Here is a 20,950-nt window from a genome sequence, read left to right on the forward strand (position 1 = left end):
ATGTAGTAGCTTCTGGAGAGGATATTGTGAATATCCCCATTGATAAAATAATAAATTACTTTCTCAGAGACAGTTGAGAAGGAAAGAGGATACTGCCTGCTTCCGTAAGAAGTATTGAGGTGATTAAAGGTGTGACAGGTGACTGATCACTCCTTGTAAGTGAAAGTACTTTTCTTTACTTGGCTTTTGGGACACCACACTCAGTACCTCATTGGCCACTTCTTTAAAAAAAAATGTATTTTTATTGATTTCAGAGAGGAAGGAAGAGGGAGAGAGAGATAGAAACATCAATAATGAGAGAGAATCATTGATTGGCTGCCTCCTGCACGCCTCCCACTGGGGGATCAAGCCCGCAACCCGGGCATGTGCCCTTGATTGGAATCAAACCCGGGACCTTTCAGTCCACTGGCCGATGCTCTATCCACTGAACCAAACCAGCCAGGGCCAAGGATATTTTTCCATTGACTTTTAGAGAGAGTGGAAGGGAGGGAGGGAAGGAGGGAGGAAGGAGAGAGAGAGAGAGAGAGAGAGAGAGAGAAACATCAATGTGAGAGAGACCCTATTTAAAGATGCAGGACTGTATGGCCCTCTTGCCCAGTCCCGATCAGCCAGACCCCAGCAGCAAGCAAAGAGCATCTGCCCCCTGGTGGTCAGTGCGCATCATAGTGACTGGTCATGCGGTGAACCCAATGGTTGATCAATCGGTTGGACACTTATCATATTACACTTTTATTATATAGAATAAGTCTCTGCTAAATGTCTCCTTCTCAGAGTGAGATGTCCCCTGACCACTCTCTAAAGTATACGTGTCCAGGCGCAGAATACTGTATAAAGAGGCTATCATTTATGTAAAAGAGAAGGGGTGAATTAAGATTTAAATTGATAAAATTGAATTGAAAAAAAATTTACTGAAAGAATAACTACATGAAGAAGATAGCATGATTTCCTCCTTAATTAAAAAAAATAAAAATATCTCAACAGTTTTTGGTATCTTGTGTCAGCGCTTACCTCCAGCATATTTCATTTATGCAACACTCACTCTATTTATAAATCTGCAGGCTGTCCTTGGCTATATCCAGTACACGGCCAGGATAAAGACATAAGAGGGCTGGCTTGTTAATTCTGTAAATGTCAAAAAGCCAGGAAGGGAAGTTAATCCCTTGGATGACAGAATCAGGATTCAAGAAGATCTCAACAAGTTTTGATGCTGGCTACATTCAAAGAGATGATTTTAAAACAGTTAAAGGTAAATAGCACTGCTTCCAAAACACTGTGTACGTGTATATACAAATTGGGAGAAATCTTAACATAGAAAAGATGCTGGTTTATGTTGATATCAGTGGTTTCCAGACCAATTTTTCAAAAAAACAAAGAAACAATATCAAGCTGCCAACTTTTTATTGTTTATTTAAGAACATTAAGACCAAACCAAGGAATCCAAGATAAATGTGCAAAGAAACTTACCACCTAACACTATCATTTCATAAAGAAGGGTCATTTTCACATCAGAAAAGAAGAAATCAGAATCACAAAAAAAAAAAATGGATATTATATATATCCCTTGACGCGCACAACTATGACTTGAAAAGCCACGTAACATTTTTTCTCTCACTTTCCTGTAATTCAAGAGTTAACACAATTGGAGACCGCAAACACAAGTGCACTGCTTAAATTAAGGAAAGACATAATTTCACTGCACTATATTCAGACCATTACTGCAGAATTAAATAGGGAACCAGATCAGAGAAAGCATAGCACTGACAAAACTGACTGTAGTTGACAGATGAGAACGGTAAAGGAAACCATATCACATGAAGTTGTAGGGGTTGTAATATTTAACTTAGAAAAGAGGAGAACTAGCAAGGACCAGTATAGTGAGGCAAAGCTTACTGCATCTCACTCATGAAGACAGAACTGCAACCGGTGGGAAGAAGTTACAAAATATAGACAGAGCAGATACTAACTCAACTTAAGTAAGATCTTTCCATACTTTGCAAAAGTGAAGTGAGCCATCCTATGCCCACTTTCTCATGGGAGTGTTGTTTGTGGAGAAGCCGGATTAAAAAACATCTCGGGGATAATAGTAATAGACATGGCATTACTTCTAAAATCTCCTCTAAGTCTAAAATTTTATGAATCAGAAAGGAAGCAATGCTGCCTTTTGAACCTACTAAAAAAGACAAAGGTTCAGTTATGGGTTGTACCACTTAGTAATGTGTAACACAAAACAAAATTATTCACTAACTCTGGTTCTCAAATAGTCTCAACTGGAAAATGATACCTTATTTATAGTACTGTTGCATGAATTACACACACACACACACACACACACACACACACACACACACTCACACACACTCACACTCTGCCTGGCACTTAGTAGGTGCTTAATACATAATACTCATTTATGTAATAAATATCGTGTTCCAAAGAGTAATATTTTCTATCTTACTTATTAATGATTGTTATGCTTAAATGACTTTTCTGCTATGTCTCATTTTTCAAACCTAATGCATGCCTGGGATTCTTTTCCACTTATATATTTGTACAATCCCTACTAGTATTTGCATGTTAGTACTTTTTGTAAGGCTTTCTTTAATCTTACTTTGGTAGTTTACTTTCTGTTTTTGTTTGACATAAAAGTGGGCTTTACCCTTCAGTACATATTGGCTGTATCAGTTCATTTGGGCCAAAAAATTTACAATATGCTGTTGGACAATCATTTCAACTAACTGGACTATATATCCAGTTTTATTAACCTTAGCCCCGGACAGATGCTTTCTTATTCTCTTGTATTGCTCACATTGGCCAACTCATTGCTTTGCACTTCCCTCAAGAATATATGAGTTAGTAAATTAAGACCCATTCCACCAAGTGTAGTTGATTATTAGAAATCTTGGTCATTAACAAAAGGTTATGAAATAAAGATGGTCTCAGATTTCTCCCCATAAGAGGAAACCCATTTCTTACTGAAGCACATCAACATGGAATCATCAGTCAACATTATTTCTCCAGGGAGGGCTTTCAGATGGTATGCAATTACTCTTTTGTTACACTTACAGTATAATTTGAACTGAACGGGTATTTTAGTTGACAATTTAGTATCATGCTGTGTGTAAGGTATTCATTAGGATAGTTTAACACCTCTAGTGTTCGCTATAGAGAAGACAAAAACATTACTCATTAACTGAAAGAGCAAAAATTATTTCTCAGAAATAGATTTTGTTGAACAAAAAACAGGTTGACAACTTTAAACATATACAGCATTCAGGACTAGATGAGTCATATCTGATTACTATCAGATGCAACAATAAAACAAGTTGTTGTTTTTCAGTGTCAAGAGGAAAGAAGAAACTGATACTTGGGACAAATAAACCAAATCACTAAGCCCAGAATTTTTAAGGCACCCTGATATTTGCATGAATAGGCATAATGTACACTAATTCTCACTATTCTAATGCTCAGATAAACATGCAGATGGTTACTTATTTCCATACAGGGTAATTTTAGAATACCATGAAATTTACCAGTGAAATACATTTCAAGTGCTATTTAATATAATTCCACACACCTAATTTAGTTAGTTTATTTTTAAGTTGAAATGTAAGAGAAAGATTGAATTATTTTTCAAAGTCTATTAAGTGCAAAGTAGAATTTAAGGATAAAAATGAAAAGGACAACAAAAAAGCACCTGATCCTAAAACCAACTCAATAGAAAGCATACATTTAATTTTGGTAAAAAGTTCAACACAATTTTTTTTCTCAAAAGTAAATTTTTGCTTAAAGTAATATAACTCATCGATGGATGAAAAATGAGCTTCACAGGTCCTTTTGTGGCAATTTTATTTTAACCGAGTTTACGGAGCTGATCGTACTACAAAATACTACTGAATATCAGGAAATATTAAAATGTGGTTACTTAGCAAGTAGCAGGGGGGGAAAAATCTCCAAGGTTCTGTTTTTATGAAAAACCCATGGTATGGTACCTTTCCCTACCTCACTAAGTTAATTTCTAAAACCAGAGTTCTGTTTCAGTAGAAGTGCTTTCACATTACAAAGGATCAGATGAGCACAACTGGGGTGACCATGAACCTGACAGGCACAGGCCACTCCCAGGCTGGAGCGCGGCTCTCCTTACACGCCCCTTGCCTCTGCCTTTCCCTGGAAGTTTGCGTTTCACAGACGAGTCGGTCAACTTTTCAAATGCTAGCGTCTCCCTCTGTCAGTCAAGTGCACCGAGATTCTTCGGTTTTAAAACAGCAAAATGACGCAACAGCTACCAAGCCAGGGAGCCCTCAAAAAGCAGCCGTAGGGTCACTTAGAAACACCACCCAGAGGGGCGGGGAAAAATAAAAATGCAAGATGGTTTGTAACTTGCAACGTCCTATTTCCTGAGCTGAATGCCTCAATCCTGGAAGCAGTCCCAGGAAGGGTTTCATCAGTGAGGATCTAGATACTGTACCCATAACGCAACCCCTCTCACATCACCCCCACCCCCACCCCCCGCTCCTCCACATCCTCCTTCCTCCCCGTGGGCTTCTTTTAACCCCAGCAGCACACGGTCGGTCGGAGCAAGGAAGCAGCGCAAGCTTGGAAAGGATCAAGTCATTTGAAAAAGAGAGACCCTTGCAATCTGCCGCACCACCTTTCGCTCGGAGCGGAGTGACTTTTCATCAAGGGGATAAAAATAGGAATAAGCAAACTCAGACATCGACATGTACCAGGTCTATTTTTTTATTTTTTGGTTTGCTTTGATTGCTTTAAAAAAAAGAAAAAAAAAAACAAGCAAAATGGTCATCTATTCGCTTAGGAGCGTAGCCTGCGTTACCCAAACCAATGGGAAAAAACAACACACACACACACACACACACACACACACACACACACACACACACACAATTCTGCAGCTGCATTCATTCCCCAGCTACACAATAGGTCGCCGCCGGCCCTTCCTCCAGCCCGTCGTCCCCGTTAAACAGTCATTTTGCATCGATCGCCTCGGCAGTGCTCGCCCGGGCGCTGGCGCCCCGTCTTCCAGGACCTCGCATTCTCCGATTTAAGAATGAAAACCCGGCCCCACGCCAAGGAGCTTCGAGGACTCGGGGCACAAACCCCACATCTTCCCGCCCGGGGCGGGGTCCGCCGCCGGGACCGGGCTCCCCCCGGGCAATCACGCGAGGAAACCATCCCGGACCCACATCCGAGTCGCAGGACAATGAGGCCGCCGGGTCCTCCCCCGGCTTCTCCACGGAGGCCGAGGCCGCGCGGGGCGCCGTCGCCTGGCGCGGGGTGCGTGACAACCCCGTCTTCCACGCCCTCCCGCCGCGTCCGAAAGGCTCCCCGCGCCGAGCACCCCACAGCCCGGAGCCGACCACAAAGAGGGGTCGGCGCTGAGGGCGGCTCCGATCCGGGGAACCCCTGGCAGCGGCCGCGCACCGGCCCTTCCCTCCCGGCGCCGCCCGCGCCCCCCGCTCGGCCCCGGCGGAGGGGGAGGATGCACAAAGCCCAGCCGAGGGCGCGGACAGGATTCCATACGGCGGCGGCGGGCCCGGGGCGCCGGGGGGCGAGGGGGGGGTGGGCTGGGATGCAGGGGCGCCCGGCCAACCCCCGATCGGGTGCGTGGGGGGTGGCGGCACCGCGCGGAGCATCCGGGAAGCGCCCCCGGTCTCCCGCCCCGTCAAGGGCCGAGGCCGCGGCCCGGGCTGCAAACCCGGGGAGGAGGATGTGGAAAGCGGCGGCGGCGGCACCCGCAGCGCCCAAGCCCGGCGATGGCGCGCATCACTCACCCCTCACCGCGGAGAGAGGCGCCGGTCGGGGAAGGCGGGGCGCGGCGCGTCCCGGGAGTCTCCGCACGCCGTCCTCCCCGCACCCTGTCGTCGTCGTCGCTGTGGCTGCGATGGAGGTCCCGGCCTCTCGGCTCCGCTGGGCGATAACGTTATTCCACACACGCCCCACACATAGCGGTAACGGCAGGAGCGGCGGCCAGTGCGCAGGCGCCTGGGGAAGGGCGAGGAGCCCGGCCCTATCCCCGCTCCGGCTCCGACCCGGCGGCCTCTCACTGCGCAGGCGCCAGGAGCAGACAATGAAAGGGGTTGTGCAGAGGGTCTCCCGCAGGCTTTCCCAGGTCCTACTGCGCACGCGTGCCTCCAAGACCCGCTGGAACAATGAAGAAGGACCCCGGGCTTAGCGGGCGCCGCAACTCACGGGGACTACAGTTCCCAGCGGGCAGTGCGCCAACTCCGAGGGGAGGTCGGGTTGCTGGGCATGCTTGGATTTGTAGTGTGAGCCGCCTTTCACAATCTAGGCTCTTTGGGAGATGTTTAGAGCTGCTTTCTCTTGAGAATGTATTTGGCCGTTTTTGACAAACGTCGTGAAGAGTGCAGAGCTTGTTATCTGCGTCTTTGAGAAGCTTCAAGGCTCGGATGCTTGCGTGCACATGTGGAAGGGTCCAGGCCTGCAGTGAGCCCTTGCTGTCAGTAGGGTGAGGTCCAACAGCAGGATGGGATGAAGGCAGGACTAAGCCAGGAAAAGGGCGGAGCCTCCTAACAGTCCCTTGGCAACCGGATCCGGCCAGCGAACCGTTGCAGCCTGTGTACTCAGGGCGCAGTGCCCTCTGGGAATTGTAGTGTCCTTGGACGGGCTCCCGGGAAAGTCGAGGCTGCAAGCCCACAGTCTGTGAACCACAAGTCCCGTCATCCACCAGGAGGGCCAGTGGTTGGGAAGTCTGAGACCCTCTGAGTGGGGTTCCAGGCTCCCCATTGACAGCCGCAGCAGGAAGCAGGCGGGTCCTGCCGGGGCGCCAAGGCCTCCTGTTCTTGGAGGGGGATCCCTGGACACTGTCCCACCTCACTCCTCTCACGGGGCCCCGAGTCTGCGCATGGAGAAGTCCCTGGAGAACTCCAACCTGGAGGAGTCTCTGGGGCAATACCAGCTGAGTCTCCGGGGTGAGTTGCCCTGAACCCCGCGCCTTACCCCCAGGGGACCAGGGCCTGGTGGGCGGGAGCTGGCCAGGCGCCTGACCTAACACCCCAACGGGCCCCACCCCATCCAGGACGCGGAGGAAGAAGATGGGTGTTGCTGTGATTTTTGAGGGAGGGAGAAAGTTTGCTTTAACTATTAAACAATGGCGTTTCCCTTGATTCCCTGGGTCACCTGTCCAACTCCCTGACGTTGATTTAAGCACCTTTGTTGTCCAGCGGCAGCAGAAACTCTTGCACGGCTCTGCTCGAGGCCACTTTTGCCCAGTTCCCACACTTTGCGCTTTCATAAGTTCCTAATTCATACTTTGTACACATTCAAATTACGGAGTAGGGGATTGAATGGGATTTATTGGACCAGGAACAACACACAGCACCAATAATTATTTTCATCACAGCAGCTTTATTTAGTGGTCTAGGCCAGTGGTCGGCAAACTCATTAGTCCACAGAGCCAAATATCAAACAGTACAACGATTGAAATTTCTTTTGAGAGCCAAAATTTTTAAACTTAAACTATATAGGTAGGTACATTGTTATTAACTTAATTAGGGTACTCCTAAGCTGGCCTTTGCTAAAAACGGAGGTACGTTCGCTGAGGTCGACCCCTTCCAACTCTCCCATCCTCAACTTCTGCATGAATCACACGCACCTCCCCTCGCTGCCTGTCCCGCCGCCCGCCTGCGCTGGGTCTCCCATCGCCCCACCAACTGACACCCCCCACTTCTTCCAACGCCACTTCTTCAAAATAGACTCACCCAGGCCGAAAGCAGACTTCTGCTGCGCATGGGCCACGAAGTTTCCATCGCACTGTACGTGCGCGCCCGCACGTGGTATTGTGTGGAAGAGCCACACTCAAGGGGCCAAAGAGCCGCATGTGGCTCGCGAGCCCCGGTTTGCCGACCACTGGTCTAGGCTATTTACATACATTAAATCATTTAAAACGTCAAACTTATGAATATCCTACTTTACACATGGGAAAATGGAGCTGTAAAGACATGAAGTTAGGGCAAAGCCCGCACAGAGACAGAGCCAGGTGTTAGATTCAGCCAGGCTCGTTTGAAAAGCCTGTTTTCCTTTATTAATCGTGTCATAATGACTACGACTGAAACCTCATTTGGTTCATTCAGATTTTCTTAGTGTAGTACTAATGAGTGAGTATCTGTAGAAGTCCATACTTGTAGATAGTCTTTCATCTTGGACATCATGATATAATAACATCTAGAAACTTTGGTTCTGTTATTTGGCAGTTATGGTCTTGTTGACAGGGTTATTGTGAGGAGCAAATGAAATAATCCGTGGAAAGCAATCATTTTCAGACTTTTCCTACTGTTTCTCATCAGTAAGAAATACATTTTATATGGGATTATACACTATATTTGTGTATACATATACATATACATATACATATACATATACATATACATATATATATATACATATATATATATATATATATATATATATATATATATATATATATATTAGAGGCCCTGTGCATGAAAATTCGTGCACTGGGGTGGGGGTGTCCCTCACCCCAGCCTGCACCCTCTCACAGTCGGGAGCCCTCGGGGGATGTCCGACTGATGGCTTAGGTGGGGAGTGAGCCTAAGCCGTCAGTGGGACATCCTTAGTGCTGCCGCAGAGGCGAGAGAGGTTCCTGCCTGCTGTGAACCTGGCTTCTGGCTGAGCGGCGTTCCCCCTTGAGGGAGCGCACTGACCACCAGGGGGCAGCTCCTGTGTTGAGCATCTGCCCCCTGGTTGTCAGTGCACGTCATAGCTACCGGTCGTTCCGCTGTTTGGTCAATTTGCATATTATCCTTTTATTATATAGGATATGTATATATACTAAATGAAAAGTTTCATTAATGAATATTCTACTAGAGTAAACCATTCTATTTTTATTGTGTTTTTGTATTGTGTTTTCTTAACCCTCTAGATCATGACCAGTAGTTTAAAAAATTATTTAATGCATATAGAACGCTGACTCATTTATTTATTTTATTTTGTCAATCTTCACCTGAGGATATTTTTCCACTGATTTTTAGAGATCATGCAAGGGAAGGGGAGAGATGGAGAGAGAAACATCGATGTGAGAAAGACACATCAGTTGTTGCCTCCCGCACCCAGCCCGCAGGGCTGCGGATTGAACCTGCCACTGAGATACGTGCACATTCCCAGAATCGGACCTGGGGCCCATCTGTCCATGGGATGACGCTCTATCCACTGAGCCAAACCAGCCAGGGCCTTTTATTAATTGAGTGCCTACTATGTGTTAGGCATACGAGGTGCTGGGGATACAATAAGTAACTAGACAAAATTCCTGTCCGGTTGGAGCCCCTGGATTAGTGGGGAGAAAGACAACAAACAAATAAAATAATTACAGGTTACTCTGGCAGAAAATGAGGGTAAAGATCAGTGCTTGGCCGCTAAGAAGCACTCATTAAATGTTAGCTGCTCTTTATGCTCGGTACTTGCAGCAAAGGCAGGATTTTTCAAGGAGATTAGAAAGTTTATTTTCAAGTGACTCTAAACTTTGTAAGAGTTATTCATTATTGTTCCCATCGTAGCAGCATTAATGCCAACATTCTCAGTATCCACACTGCAAGAGTGAAAGGATTGGTCTTAATGAAGGTATCCACCCTATTCATGTTTCAAGAAAGGTTAGATACAGAAATAATCACTTCTAACTTAAAAAAAAAATTAATTTCAGACAGTAAGGGAGAGGGGGAGGGAGATAGAAACACCAGTGATGAAAACCACGGATCGGCTGCCTCCTGCTCGCCCCCCACTGGGGTCCAAGCCCTCAACCCGGGCCAGGGAACTTGCCCCCGCCAGGAATCAACTGTGACCTCCCAGTTCATAGGTCGATGCTCAACCATTGAGCTACACCGGCCAGGCTAACTTTTTATTTGAAAGAAAGAAAAATGCAGTGCACAATGATAATATGAGTGATTTTGTTTAATTTTTGAGGTTGGCAAAAAATTTTTGTTTTGCATTATAAATGACTCCTAATGTTTGTCCTTCTTTGATCTTATTTTGAATTTTTTATGTAAGCATCAGAGGCCATTTAATATTAGGCATTTTAATGCAGTGGTTAGTTTCAAACTAATGTTATAGTACTATGTTTAATACCCATGAAGAGTTTTTATTCAAAGCTAATACATTGTAATACAAATTTGAAATTTAGTGTGCTAACAGTATAAAATAGAACATTGGTAATCAAGAACAGACATAAAGCAAAGAAAAAAGTTAACTTAAGAAAAACCCACACAAAAACACTTTAGCCCAGCTGGCTTGGCTCAGTGGTTGAGCATCCACCTATGAACCAGGAGTCATGGTTCGATTCCTGGTCAGGGCAATGCGTGTGTTGCAGGCTCGATCCCCAGTGTGGGGCGTGCAGGAGGCAGCCCATCAATGATTCTCTCTCATCATTGATGTTTCTATCTCTCTCTCCCTCTCTGAAATCCATAAAAGTATTTAAAACAAACAAACAAAAAAGAAACCCCAAAACAAAAAACTTTAGTGATAGTTTTAACAATGAATCAAGAAGTGGCACCTGAATTTTCATGGGTTTTCAGGACTTTGTTACCTATTTAATAGCATTTAAAAAATATATATTTTATTGATTTTTTACAGAGAGGAAGGGAGAGAGATAGAGAGTTGGAAACATCGATGAGAGAGAAACATCGATCAGCTGCCTCCTGCACACCTCCCGCTGGGGATGTGCCTGCAACCAAGGTATATGCCCTTGACCGGAATCAAACCTGGGACCTTTCAGTCCACAGGCTGATGCTCTATCCACTGAGCCAAACCGGTCAGGCTTTAATAGCATTTTTATGTTTATGTAGCTTATATAACAACTCGTGGAAAGAAACAAAAAAGCTAATTTTGACACAAAGCATAGTTAGAAGTTCTTCACTTCATACCTACAAATTATCTCTTTTAAATAGGATCTTCCTTTAAGTCAAAATATGTGTTTCTGAAGAGGGTATGGTGGCATTATTTTATACGGGGAACTTCGTGATTTTGAGTGTTGGTGCCTAATAATTGAGAATTATGTTGTTATGCAATCAGATAAAATGCAAGTTCAAGTTCTTTTGTATTGTTTTGTTGGCTTGGTTTTGTCTATCTGCTATCACTTCCTCAAAATGTCTTGCCTGGTTCATGAGCAGAGAAAAAGCTAATCAGCATTCTTGGTCTTTCCTCACAAGTTATTGCTCTGGTTTCTAAATAACCGTACATGCAGTCATTGCTAATAGCCCTTCATTTACTGTGTATTCAGCCAGGAAGTAGCCACATAAAAATGCAAAATGTTTTCACAATTTTCCATGCTAGTCCCTCATTTTTTTTCCTCGTTCATTTGCTTTAAATATAATTTGGGTCCTGGCCAGTGTTGCTCAGTGATTGCTCATTGACCTAATCATTTTATATGCCGACTCCCCCTATTTCAACATTTTGGTGTTTCGGGCTCTAGATTGAATTTGTGGAAGAGTGTGATGTAGTCAGAGGAAGAGAATGTGGAACTAGGAGCCAGGTCACTGACTCTTACTGTTGCTTAGCTGACAAACATCTGTTACCTTAGGCAAGTCATTAACTGTTCCTGGATTCTAGGTCTTTATCTACAAAATAAAGTTGGGCCGATTTGGGAATTACGGCCTTTAGGGATCAAACACATGACAGAATGTGGGGAGCTGTCAGGGGAAGACATGAGGGAATGGTGAGGCTTGTGGCAGAACTGGGCAGTTTATACTTGTTCTAAAAACAATCCATTTCTCTCTTGCTTCCTCCTTCTTTCCTTCCTTTTTTTTTCTCCCTTCCTCCCACACTGTTCCTTCCAATCAAAACACACATGAGAGCCCAGCTGGCGTGACACAGGAGGTCACGGTTCGATTCCGGTCAGGGCACTGCAAGAAATTGCAGAGGTTTAATGACATTCCTTGAGGCTTGATCCCCAGTGGGGGATGTGCTGGAGGCAGCCAATCCATGATTCTGTCTCATCATTGATGTTTCTCTCTTTCTCTTCCTCTCCCTTCTTCTCTGAAATTGATAAAAGTAACTTAAAAAAAATAAAGAAAAACACACGTGAGAGCTGGTTCCTGCTCCGGGCATCACTCTCAGACCCCTGGATCTCTAATGTTCCTTCCATCATCACTAGATTGGAGCGTCTGAATGATAATGGTTATGTTTCTCTCTAGTTAAAATAACAGAATAACAGTGAGGAGTGGAACTAATTCATAGAAGGTGGAAGGTTGAAAATGGAAATAAAATATATAATTAGGGGGTGATTTCTTTTTTATTTTTTGGTAAATTGATCTGATTTGAGAAAATGGAAGGAAATGTCAGTGTCCTCTGTTTTGCTTGCATACGATTAGCACATCTCTCCAGAGTCCACAAAGTGCGTTTTCCCTCCCAGGGAGGACTCACATCTGCAGGACGCCTGTGTGGACCTTACTGGCCAATAATTTGGTCACTGGATTAGTCAACAGTGATATCATCTGGACCTTTGGCAAACTTACAAAAAATATGTGTGTAACTTGGGCAGAAGTTCTTCTTTTTCTCAGTTTTACTCCTCAAACTTGTATTTCTTCTTTTACTTCTTCTCTCCCCCTCCTTCCCCTCCTCCTCCGCTTCCTCCTCCTTCAACCTCTCTTCTTTTTCTTCTGTTTTGCTCTTCTTGAATGTTTTCTGAATATTTTTATATTTTGCATGCGTGTGCGCGTGCGCGCGCACACACACACACACACACACACACACACACTCCACAGCTAATATTTGCTTATTTGTTTGTCTTACTGTGAGCCTCATTGAGACCAAGACAGGCAGCAATATAATAAAGCCTCTGCAGCATTCATTATGAAATGACAAAATTATGTTGGTAATTCAGCACAGACTGAAACCTCTCTGTTTTCTAAAAATTAAAAAAACGGAATGGTTTGGCTATTAAATAAGGAGTGGTAATGCAAATAAAACTTGTAAGCATCTGAGTTCCTTTTTTGCTGATGAAATTTAAATTACATATATTCATTTTTTGCTTTATATACTCACATGACTTTTCTTAGTAATTTTAACTTTTGTGGCCATTTCTTTTACCAGAATAAGAAAAAGGCAGTAAAATTCCAGTTTTCTTTCCCTCCTACTGAGGAGGTGAGGTAGGCAAAAGACAGGACTTAGCATGCAAAGAAGTAATTAGGAATTTCTAGCATCATCTAGAATCAAACATGGCTCAGCGTTATGAAGTTGTAAGGACATTTGTACATGTTCTTGGACAGAAAGAAGAGATTGAGTCGTTTTCAAGCTATTGAGATACTGAGAATAATTATATTCCATCTTGAGATGTTTACAAGACATGCTCTCAGCACTTTGCTAAGGTTTTTAGTCTTTCCACTTAGTGGTACTCCTTTCAGGGTCAAAAGGTGGAGAAAGAAGCCCTAGCCTGTTTAGCTCAGTGGACAGAGCATTGGCCTGTGGGCTGAAGGTTCCCTGGTTCGATTCTCGGTCAAGAGCATGTACTTGGGCACGTGTGGGAGGCAACCAATTGATGTGTCTCTCTCACATCGATATCTCTCTCTCCCCCCCTCCCTCTCTCTCTCCCCCCGTCTCTCCCTCTCTTCCACTCTCTCCAAAAATCAATGGAAAAATATCCTCAGGTGAGGAGTAACAACAGCAAAACAAACAAACAAACAGAAAGGTAGAGAAAGTAGCTTGAAATGCACTTGTGCACGTACCCACGCAACCTTTGTGACTGATTATGACTGCGCCTCATCCCAGCCACTGGAATGTTTAAAGGAATAGCCACCCAGGTTAGCTCTGAAAAATGGCCTTGGAGTAGAACAAATGTTTCATGTGGGAGGCCTTGGAATGACATGGAGCGGAATCTGAATTCCATGTTCTCGACGACAGCGGGTAGAGATATGACGCCTGCCTGGACACCTGGACCAGAAGGGCCCCAGCACCACTGCTGCGCCCGGTGAGCTCGGGTCCTGCCCGCCGTCCACCAAGAGGGGCTGCCGTTACAGGACAGTAACCTGGGGGGTGCGATGGGCATCTCTCCTCAAGACTGAACACGAGCTGTCTTATTCAATTGATCTGAACCAATAGATCTCCTCCTGGCCGGTTTGGCTCAGTGGATAGAGCATCGACTTGTGGACCAAAGGGTTTGACTCCAGTCAAGGGCTCCTCCCCAGCCCAGGCCCTGGTTGGGGCGTGTGCAGGAGGCAGCCAATCTATGTGTTCCTCTCACATCAACATTTCTCTCTGACTTTCCCTCTCGCTTCCACTCTCTCTAAAAATCAATGGGAAAAATATCCTCGGGTAAGGATTAAAAAAAATAAAAAAATAAACCAATAGATCTCAACTGGGGCAATGTTTCTGCCCAGAGGACAGTGGGTCATGTCTCAGGGCATTTTTGTTTGTCAAACCTGGGAGGGGGGATGCCCCCCGCATCCAGTGGGGAAGGGCCAAGGATGGGGCTAAACATGTACCACGCAGCCCCCGACACAAGCATCGTCAGGTCCACTGTCAGTAGCGCTGAGGCTGAGAAACCACGGTCCTGAAGGAAGCCTTTGCTCACAGCCCTTGCTCCGCCCGAGTCATACTTGAGAGTCATTACAATTAAGGATACAGATTGTACTGGCTGCTGATGGTGCCCATGTCCTGCCAGTCTGGCTAGGATTACTTCTTCATCAATGGAAAGTGACAGGTGCATAAGTCCTCCCAGCCAGTGCCAGAAGAATGCCAGGTGTAGCCCTCAGACTGCATCGAAGCCAATCTCCTTGATTTGCCAACATCCATGCATCATTCATGAGCGCCCAGACACTGCTTCCTTAAGATGTTTGCATTCTTGCTTGGATTATCTTTCGCTCCCGGCGCCAACCACTTGAGCACATTTGTCGGCTATTAAGAGTCCTACGGTAGTATTTTCTTTGGGATTCTTTTTTTTTTTTTACTGTCTATATACGCTTTTGATGTCTCTCACTATGGTCATGGCCATTTACAAAGCTGGCTTTGTCTGATTTTGGATGAGGCTGCTGTCTCTTGGTTGTCAGTCCCTGAGTGAGCAGTGACAGCAATCTCCTGAACCAGGCTGAGGCCCAGGCAGGGTGGACAAACACATGTATCTCTTATCTCGCCGGGGTCTCAGTTTCCTGCTTGCCTGCCTGAGTCCGAGCTGGTTCCGAGAACCCTGATGCCTCTCTTGTCGCCGCCAGGGGCGGTCTCGGTTGATTGCGTGTTTTCTCAGGGACAGCTGGACAGCTCACAGGGTGTGGCTCCCTGCCCCTGTCACCAGGCTAATCCCCCTGCACCTCCCCCGGTACAGATGGACAATGTAGAGATTAATAATTCACAGTATGTGGATAAGGGGTGATCCTCACTAGACTGGGACGTACTTGCCTTTTGTTCCAAAACATCTTGATGATGAGACACCCAATGGTGAGCCAGGAGTTAGAAGTAGAGAAACTGGATTAAAAAAAAATAAATGAACAAGACAGACTTCGGTTGTCAGCAATCAGCAGCTGGCTAACCTGTTGGGGGCTCATCGCACTGCCTGATGTTTGGATAGTGGACAAGCAGAAATATTACTTACTGACACCTGTGTTCATATGATTTGTGTAGCACCCAGAGGTCCTGTTGGTGTTTGTAGTCATAACTGAGTTGACATTCAGCCCAGGTTTGGTCCGGGGAGGAGAAGTCAGGATGCTCCGTGAAATACCCTTTCTGCCCTCGCAGGAGAGAAGCGGAAATGAGTGTCCTCTCTGCTCTCTGGGTTAGAGGCAGATGACTCCGTGCCCATTAGCAGTGGGATAGCGGGTAGCTGGCAGGTCCTGTGTAATCTGGTTCCCCGTGTGTGTGCGCAGCAGGTACCGCATTTGGGGGGCAGTGTCCCGAGTAGGATTTATGGGGCCTTCAGTTGCAATGGCTCCAGTTGAAGAGCAATGGGGTTTCCTCTGTCTAGACCAGCGGTTCTCAACCTGTGGGTCGCCACCCCTTTGGGGGTCGAACGACCCTTTCACAGGGGTCGCCTAAGACCGTCGGAAAACACATCTATAATTACATATTGTTTTTGTGATTAGTCACTATGCTTTCCTTATGTTCAATTTGTAACAATGAAAATACATCCTGCATATCCGATATTTATGTGACGGTTCATAACAGTAGCAACATTACAGTTATGAAGTAGCAACGAAAATAATTTTATGGTTGGGGGTTCCCCACAACATGAGGAACTGTATTAAAGGGTCGCGGCAGTAGGAAGGTTGAGAACCACTGGTCTAGAATCTTTGGAGCATTATTATTCCTCTGTTTGTCCAAGTGTATAACACATGTTTTGAAATAGAGTATTGAAATAACGTAAAAATATCACGTACCCTTAGCAATATCTCAGTACTTCACATAATACTGTTTTCATGGTGCAATTTGACACGTTGTCTTTGAAGGTTAGAAATTCTAAAGGATTAAACAAGACATTGTAGACATTAGAGAGGGGATCAGTGGGCTTATCAAACTCTGCCATCGTCGTAATCTGATGAAAGAACTGCCTCTAGGGACCTTCAACTATGCAATTTTTTTCAGATTTCCTTTATTTTTCCTAATTTAGCGCATTAGCTTTTAGTCATATTAGGTATAAATAAGTAATTACCCTTTGTCTTGGAGGTGAAGTCATTCGATACCTCCCGGAGCACACATTTAATGTTCGTCAGACCCTCTGTTTCCTTTCTAATGGAGGCGGTGGAGATAAGTGCTTCGTTCATAGATCGAAGTGCATAAATCTAAAGCTCTGTGCACTACGTTGCTTATCATGTGACACTTTGATTTCCCTTTTCCATTAACAAGTGTCTTTAGAGCATGTGCAGTTATTGGAAAACCATTGCTGCTTCTCATTTTGCTCAAGTCAGGAAGGCATCTCCTCTGGTTGTCTCAAACTCCCCGTGAGTAACCGGAGGCCAGGCTGGCTGAGTCATCAGCACCGAATTCCCATCAGACCAGCGGTTCTCCGCCTGGGCTGCACGTTAGAATCACCTGGGAATCTTTCTAAAATCCTGATTTCTGGGCCTCGTCCTCCGGAAATTCTGTTTCTTTGTTATGGGGTGGGGCCACAACATGAGTAACAAAGAAACAGAATTTCCGGAGGATGAGGCCCAGAGATCAGGATTTTAAAAAGACTCCCAGGTGATTCTAATGTGCAGCCCAGGCGGAGAACCGCTGCTTAGAGAAAGGTCTGTGTGGCCACAGGGTTGGTGTGGAGAGAAATGTGGTGATAGACTCACCAGGTCTGTTATGTAGATGAGCAACAGCATTTCATCAGATTGGTGTTGCACCTTGACCTAAAGACCTGTCCTCTTTAGTTAAATCCAGGGAGAAAATGAGTTTCTGTAAGGGAAGAACCTATACTAGATATTTTGTAATTATTTTAGGGTGTATTTTCTTCTAGTAAGTTATGGTAATTTTTTTTTGTATAATCTGAAATGAATGAGCTTGGAGGAAATGGAATCTGTTTCCCAAGGTCCTGGAGAATATATGTTTATAATATTTTTCCAGCGATAATTGGTAATGAAAATGTAGCTGTTTTGTGGCTTTCTTAGGGTTCCCATATAGGAAGCAAGGAAGAGGAGCGTTTTCTCATGAGGACACAAGGAGAAATAGGTCTACATTGTCAAAGAAGGGCCTGGATCAAAAGATGGCAACCTCATTGCCATCATTGTTGTGAGTTGCTCTTACTTAGGGAAAGTACCGTCTCCTCTGAGGAACTTAAGAATTGTTTAAATGGAATGCATTTGAAATAGATAATAGGTATGCATGAACCTGAGTGGGAATTCATGTTTTTTTAAACATAATTATATATACTAGCATATATATAGAAAATTAATGAGTTGAAAAATAATTTTCAAATACAGATGTCAAGATTTGAAAATGGTGACTGAAATCCGGCCTCCACCTCTAATGTACGAAGAACATTTTATGTTATAGTTACAGTTTTCTGGGTTGAAACCAGTGAATTTAATCATGAGATTAGAAGAAATTTATTTATTTATTTTTTTAAAATATATTTTATTGATTTTTTAGAGAGAGGAAGGGAGAGAGATAGTCAGAAACATCGATGAGAGAGAAACATCGATCAGCCGCCTCCTGCACATCTCCTACTGGGGATGTGCCCGCAACCCAGATACATGCCCTTGACCGGAATCGAACCCGGGACCCTTCAGTCCGCAGGCCGACGCTCTATCCACTGAGCCAAACCGGCTTCGGCGAGATTAGAAGAAATTTAAACCTGAAATCAATGAAATTACCAATTGGTTGCTTGGTGCTCCAGTTGATATTCATGTAAAAATACCCACTAGAGTAGAGTGGAACTATTAGTCATATATCGCTGCTGTCATTAGCATAGTTCTGCTATGAATGTCAGACTTGGATCCTTTGCTGAAAGTGTTTTGTGGCTAGTGTTTCCCTGATAATTATTCCGGTTATCTATTGCTATATAACAAACCACCCCGAACCTTGGCGGCTGAAAGCAACAACCCGGGAGGGTCCACGGGGCTGTTAGCAGGACTGGGCTTCTCTCTTTCTCGTGTGGTCTCGGGGCCTCTCCTTCCCATGAGGCCTCTTCACAGTGTCACCAGCGGGGTAGCCAGACTTCCTACTTGTGGCTCAGGGCTCACAAAGCAACCATCCAAGAGGGAGGAAGCAGAACCTACCAGCACTTAAAGCCCAGGCCTGCTCTGGCCTGGGGGTAACTTGTACCGCATTGTATTGGTTAGTGCCTTACAGACCTGCTCAGTTTCAACAACGCGGGAGAGGAGAAGGGTGTGAGGCTGGGGCCTGGGGACCATTTTTAGGGATGCACTACTATAGTCATATGTCTTAAAATACTTTGTTTTAAACTGTATGTGAAGTATGTGCTGGTGAGTGTAAGCTTCAATTCTAGTGTCGGTCAGTTGCACTAACCAGGAATTGCTACACGAGATGTCCTCAGCCAGCAGTACATATGAAGGGCTGGTCTACAGGGGCTGCCACTAAAACCATCTAGTTATTCAAATCCTGATTGAAAACTCGGCCAGGCAGTTGGCTGTCTCTTGCTGGGGGAGGGACGTCGGGCCCACAGGAACAAGGAGGCTTGCCTGGGCAGGTGCTGGGTGTGGTGGAGTCCCTCTTGTGGGTTCTGCCACTCAGCCCAGTGTCCCCAGGAGGATTAGGGAGTCTTTGGCTCTTTGTCTCCTTGGTTAGTGGGTTAGAGAGGAGCTCTCCCATTCAGTCCTCCTGCTGGTAGTACTGTATGTAGTGAGGATCAACCACTGAGGTGTCCGTGACCTTAGAGACCAAGTCTAATCTTCAACCCTGAACTTAACCTTCCCTCGCTTCCTCCAGCATTCCTCAGCAAGCCAGAAACAGAACTCGGCCTTTTCCTATAAAGTTTCAGAAGGCTTGCTTCTCCCTTAGAAACTGCCCAGACTTCTGCAGCCTCACTCTCGCCTTGTTATTGCAGAACATGTGAGGAGAAGCTTTCACCAGCTGAGCAAATACAATGCCGCTGTTAGAGGTGGTGCACTAGAGCCTCCTCTTAGCACTGAAGGAGGAAGTGAGGACACTGGGACTGCCTGGCACGAGCTACAGCACAGCCATGCTGGTGAGTTGGACGCAGCCCTCACCCGGGTGACCCACAGGGAATTCTTAAACCCCGTATGGTAACAACTCCAGCCCCTCTCCCCTCCACTGCTAGGATTTTATCCCTGGATCACAAATCAGCTAATGCAATTCCTTGCTTAATTGTTTTCCCTTTGACTTCCCAATGCCTATATAGGCCAGAGTCCAAAATTCTTAGTGTATCATAGCAACGTTTCCGTAGATGGCTCCAAGCGACCTTCCAGCCTTGTTTTTCTAGCCTCCTTCCAACATCCATCTTGCAGGGCATGCTCCAGTCAGACCAACCTACTGGCCATGCTCCTATGCTTTTGCATGTGCATGCCTTCTACTGGCATTTGCCTCCCCCTTTTCTGCTTAGCGATCTCCTGTTCGCCCTGTACAGTGTTATCTTCTCTGTGAAAACAGGTACAATTAGGTGCTTCTTCTTTTTGTAACACTATCGATGGCTCTAGGTCTACATACAAACTTATATTGTTTTATATCTATTAGTGTATCATTCTTGCCCAGTGGAGTCTTAGCTCCTAAGTGGGCGAGGTTTCCTCACCTTTGCTTTGCATCTCCTGTTTTGATGCATAATGTGTGTTTAAACAATATTTGTTAGATGGATGGGAGAATGGCTGGGTGACGATAAACCATGGATCGCCAATAAGGTTAATAAACATTGCTTCTGCCTTGTAGTTATTCAACTCAAAGCCTTGTTGTACCAACAAGCAACTAAGGAAAATGAGGTGTCTCCATCAAGAAGAAGAAAAATGTCCCCTTTGGTAAGTGTCAACATTTGCAACCCAACGAAAGCATTATTTCTCTAGCTGTGTTTTACCTGCAGTGTCGTTTTAGTAGGAAATGTGGTAGGCCTGTTCTGAGCAGGGCGTTCTGATAGTGTAAATACAGCATAAGAAGAAATTATCTTCCCCTGATGATTTTAGCTGCAGAAGAGAGACTTCTATCGCGGAGGGAATCCTGGCTTTTTATTTTATTCTTCACTTGAGAAACATGAGTGAGGAAATAGTTTAGAGAATTTACTTTGCAACTATTAGCAAATATAAAAAAGGGAGAATATGTGAAAAAGATTAGCCATTTCTTTTTTAGAGGGCTATATCTGTATTTGATCATTTTTAGAATTTACTTAATTATAATTCCAGCTGTCCTTTGTAATACGCTTTTATTGTGAATGTCAAAACCGAAGTTTGTAATCTTATTCTACATTTAAAAACACATGGTTTGCCGAAACCGGTTTGGCTCAGTGGATAGAGCGTCGGCCTGCGGACTGGAAGGTCCCAGGTTCGATTCCGGTCAAGGGCATGTACCTGGGTTGCGGGGCATATCCCCAGTAGGA

General features: G+C 45.0%; 2 protein-coding genes across 13 annotated transcripts in view; one reads left to right on the forward strand and one right to left on the reverse strand.

The window, feature by feature from the left end:
- Window positions 1-6,032, reverse strand: part of CEP170 (centrosomal protein 170) — a 104,773-nt gene extending 98,741 nt beyond the window's left edge. For 2 of the 10 annotated variants that reach the window (XM_059677337.1, XM_059677333.1), the window contains exon 1: window positions 5,787-6,032. The gene's annotated coding sequence lies outside the window, so the exon portion shown is untranslated. The remainder of the gene's footprint in view (window positions 1-5,786) is intronic. The other 8 variants (XM_059677332.1, XM_059677339.1, XM_059677341.1 and 5 more) reach the window with 8 other exon arrangements.
- A 503-nt stretch (window positions 6,033-6,535) lies between these two features.
- SDCCAG8 (SHH signaling and ciliogenesis regulator SDCCAG8) overlaps window positions 6,536-20,950 on the forward strand; it is a 200,038-nt gene continuing 185,623 nt past the window's right edge. For all 3 annotated transcript variants that reach the window (XR_009450217.1, XM_059677343.1, XM_059677342.1), the window contains exons 1-3: window positions 6,536-6,944; window positions 19,457-19,597; window positions 20,293-20,378. Coding sequence is in view for 2 of the 3 variants with exons in the window: in XM_059677343.1 (XP_059533326.1) it covers window positions 6,878-6,944; window positions 19,457-19,597; window positions 20,293-20,378 (294 nt within the window). In the remaining variant the exon portion in view is untranslated. The remainder of the gene's footprint in view (window positions 6,945-19,456; window positions 19,598-20,292; window positions 20,379-20,950) is intronic.

The sequence above is a fragment of the Myotis daubentonii genome, chromosome 20 (assembly GCF_963259705.1).
Source record: "Myotis daubentonii chromosome 20, mMyoDau2.1, whole genome shotgun sequence".
Lineage (NCBI taxonomy): Eukaryota > Metazoa > Chordata > Mammalia > Chiroptera > Vespertilionidae > Myotis > Myotis daubentonii.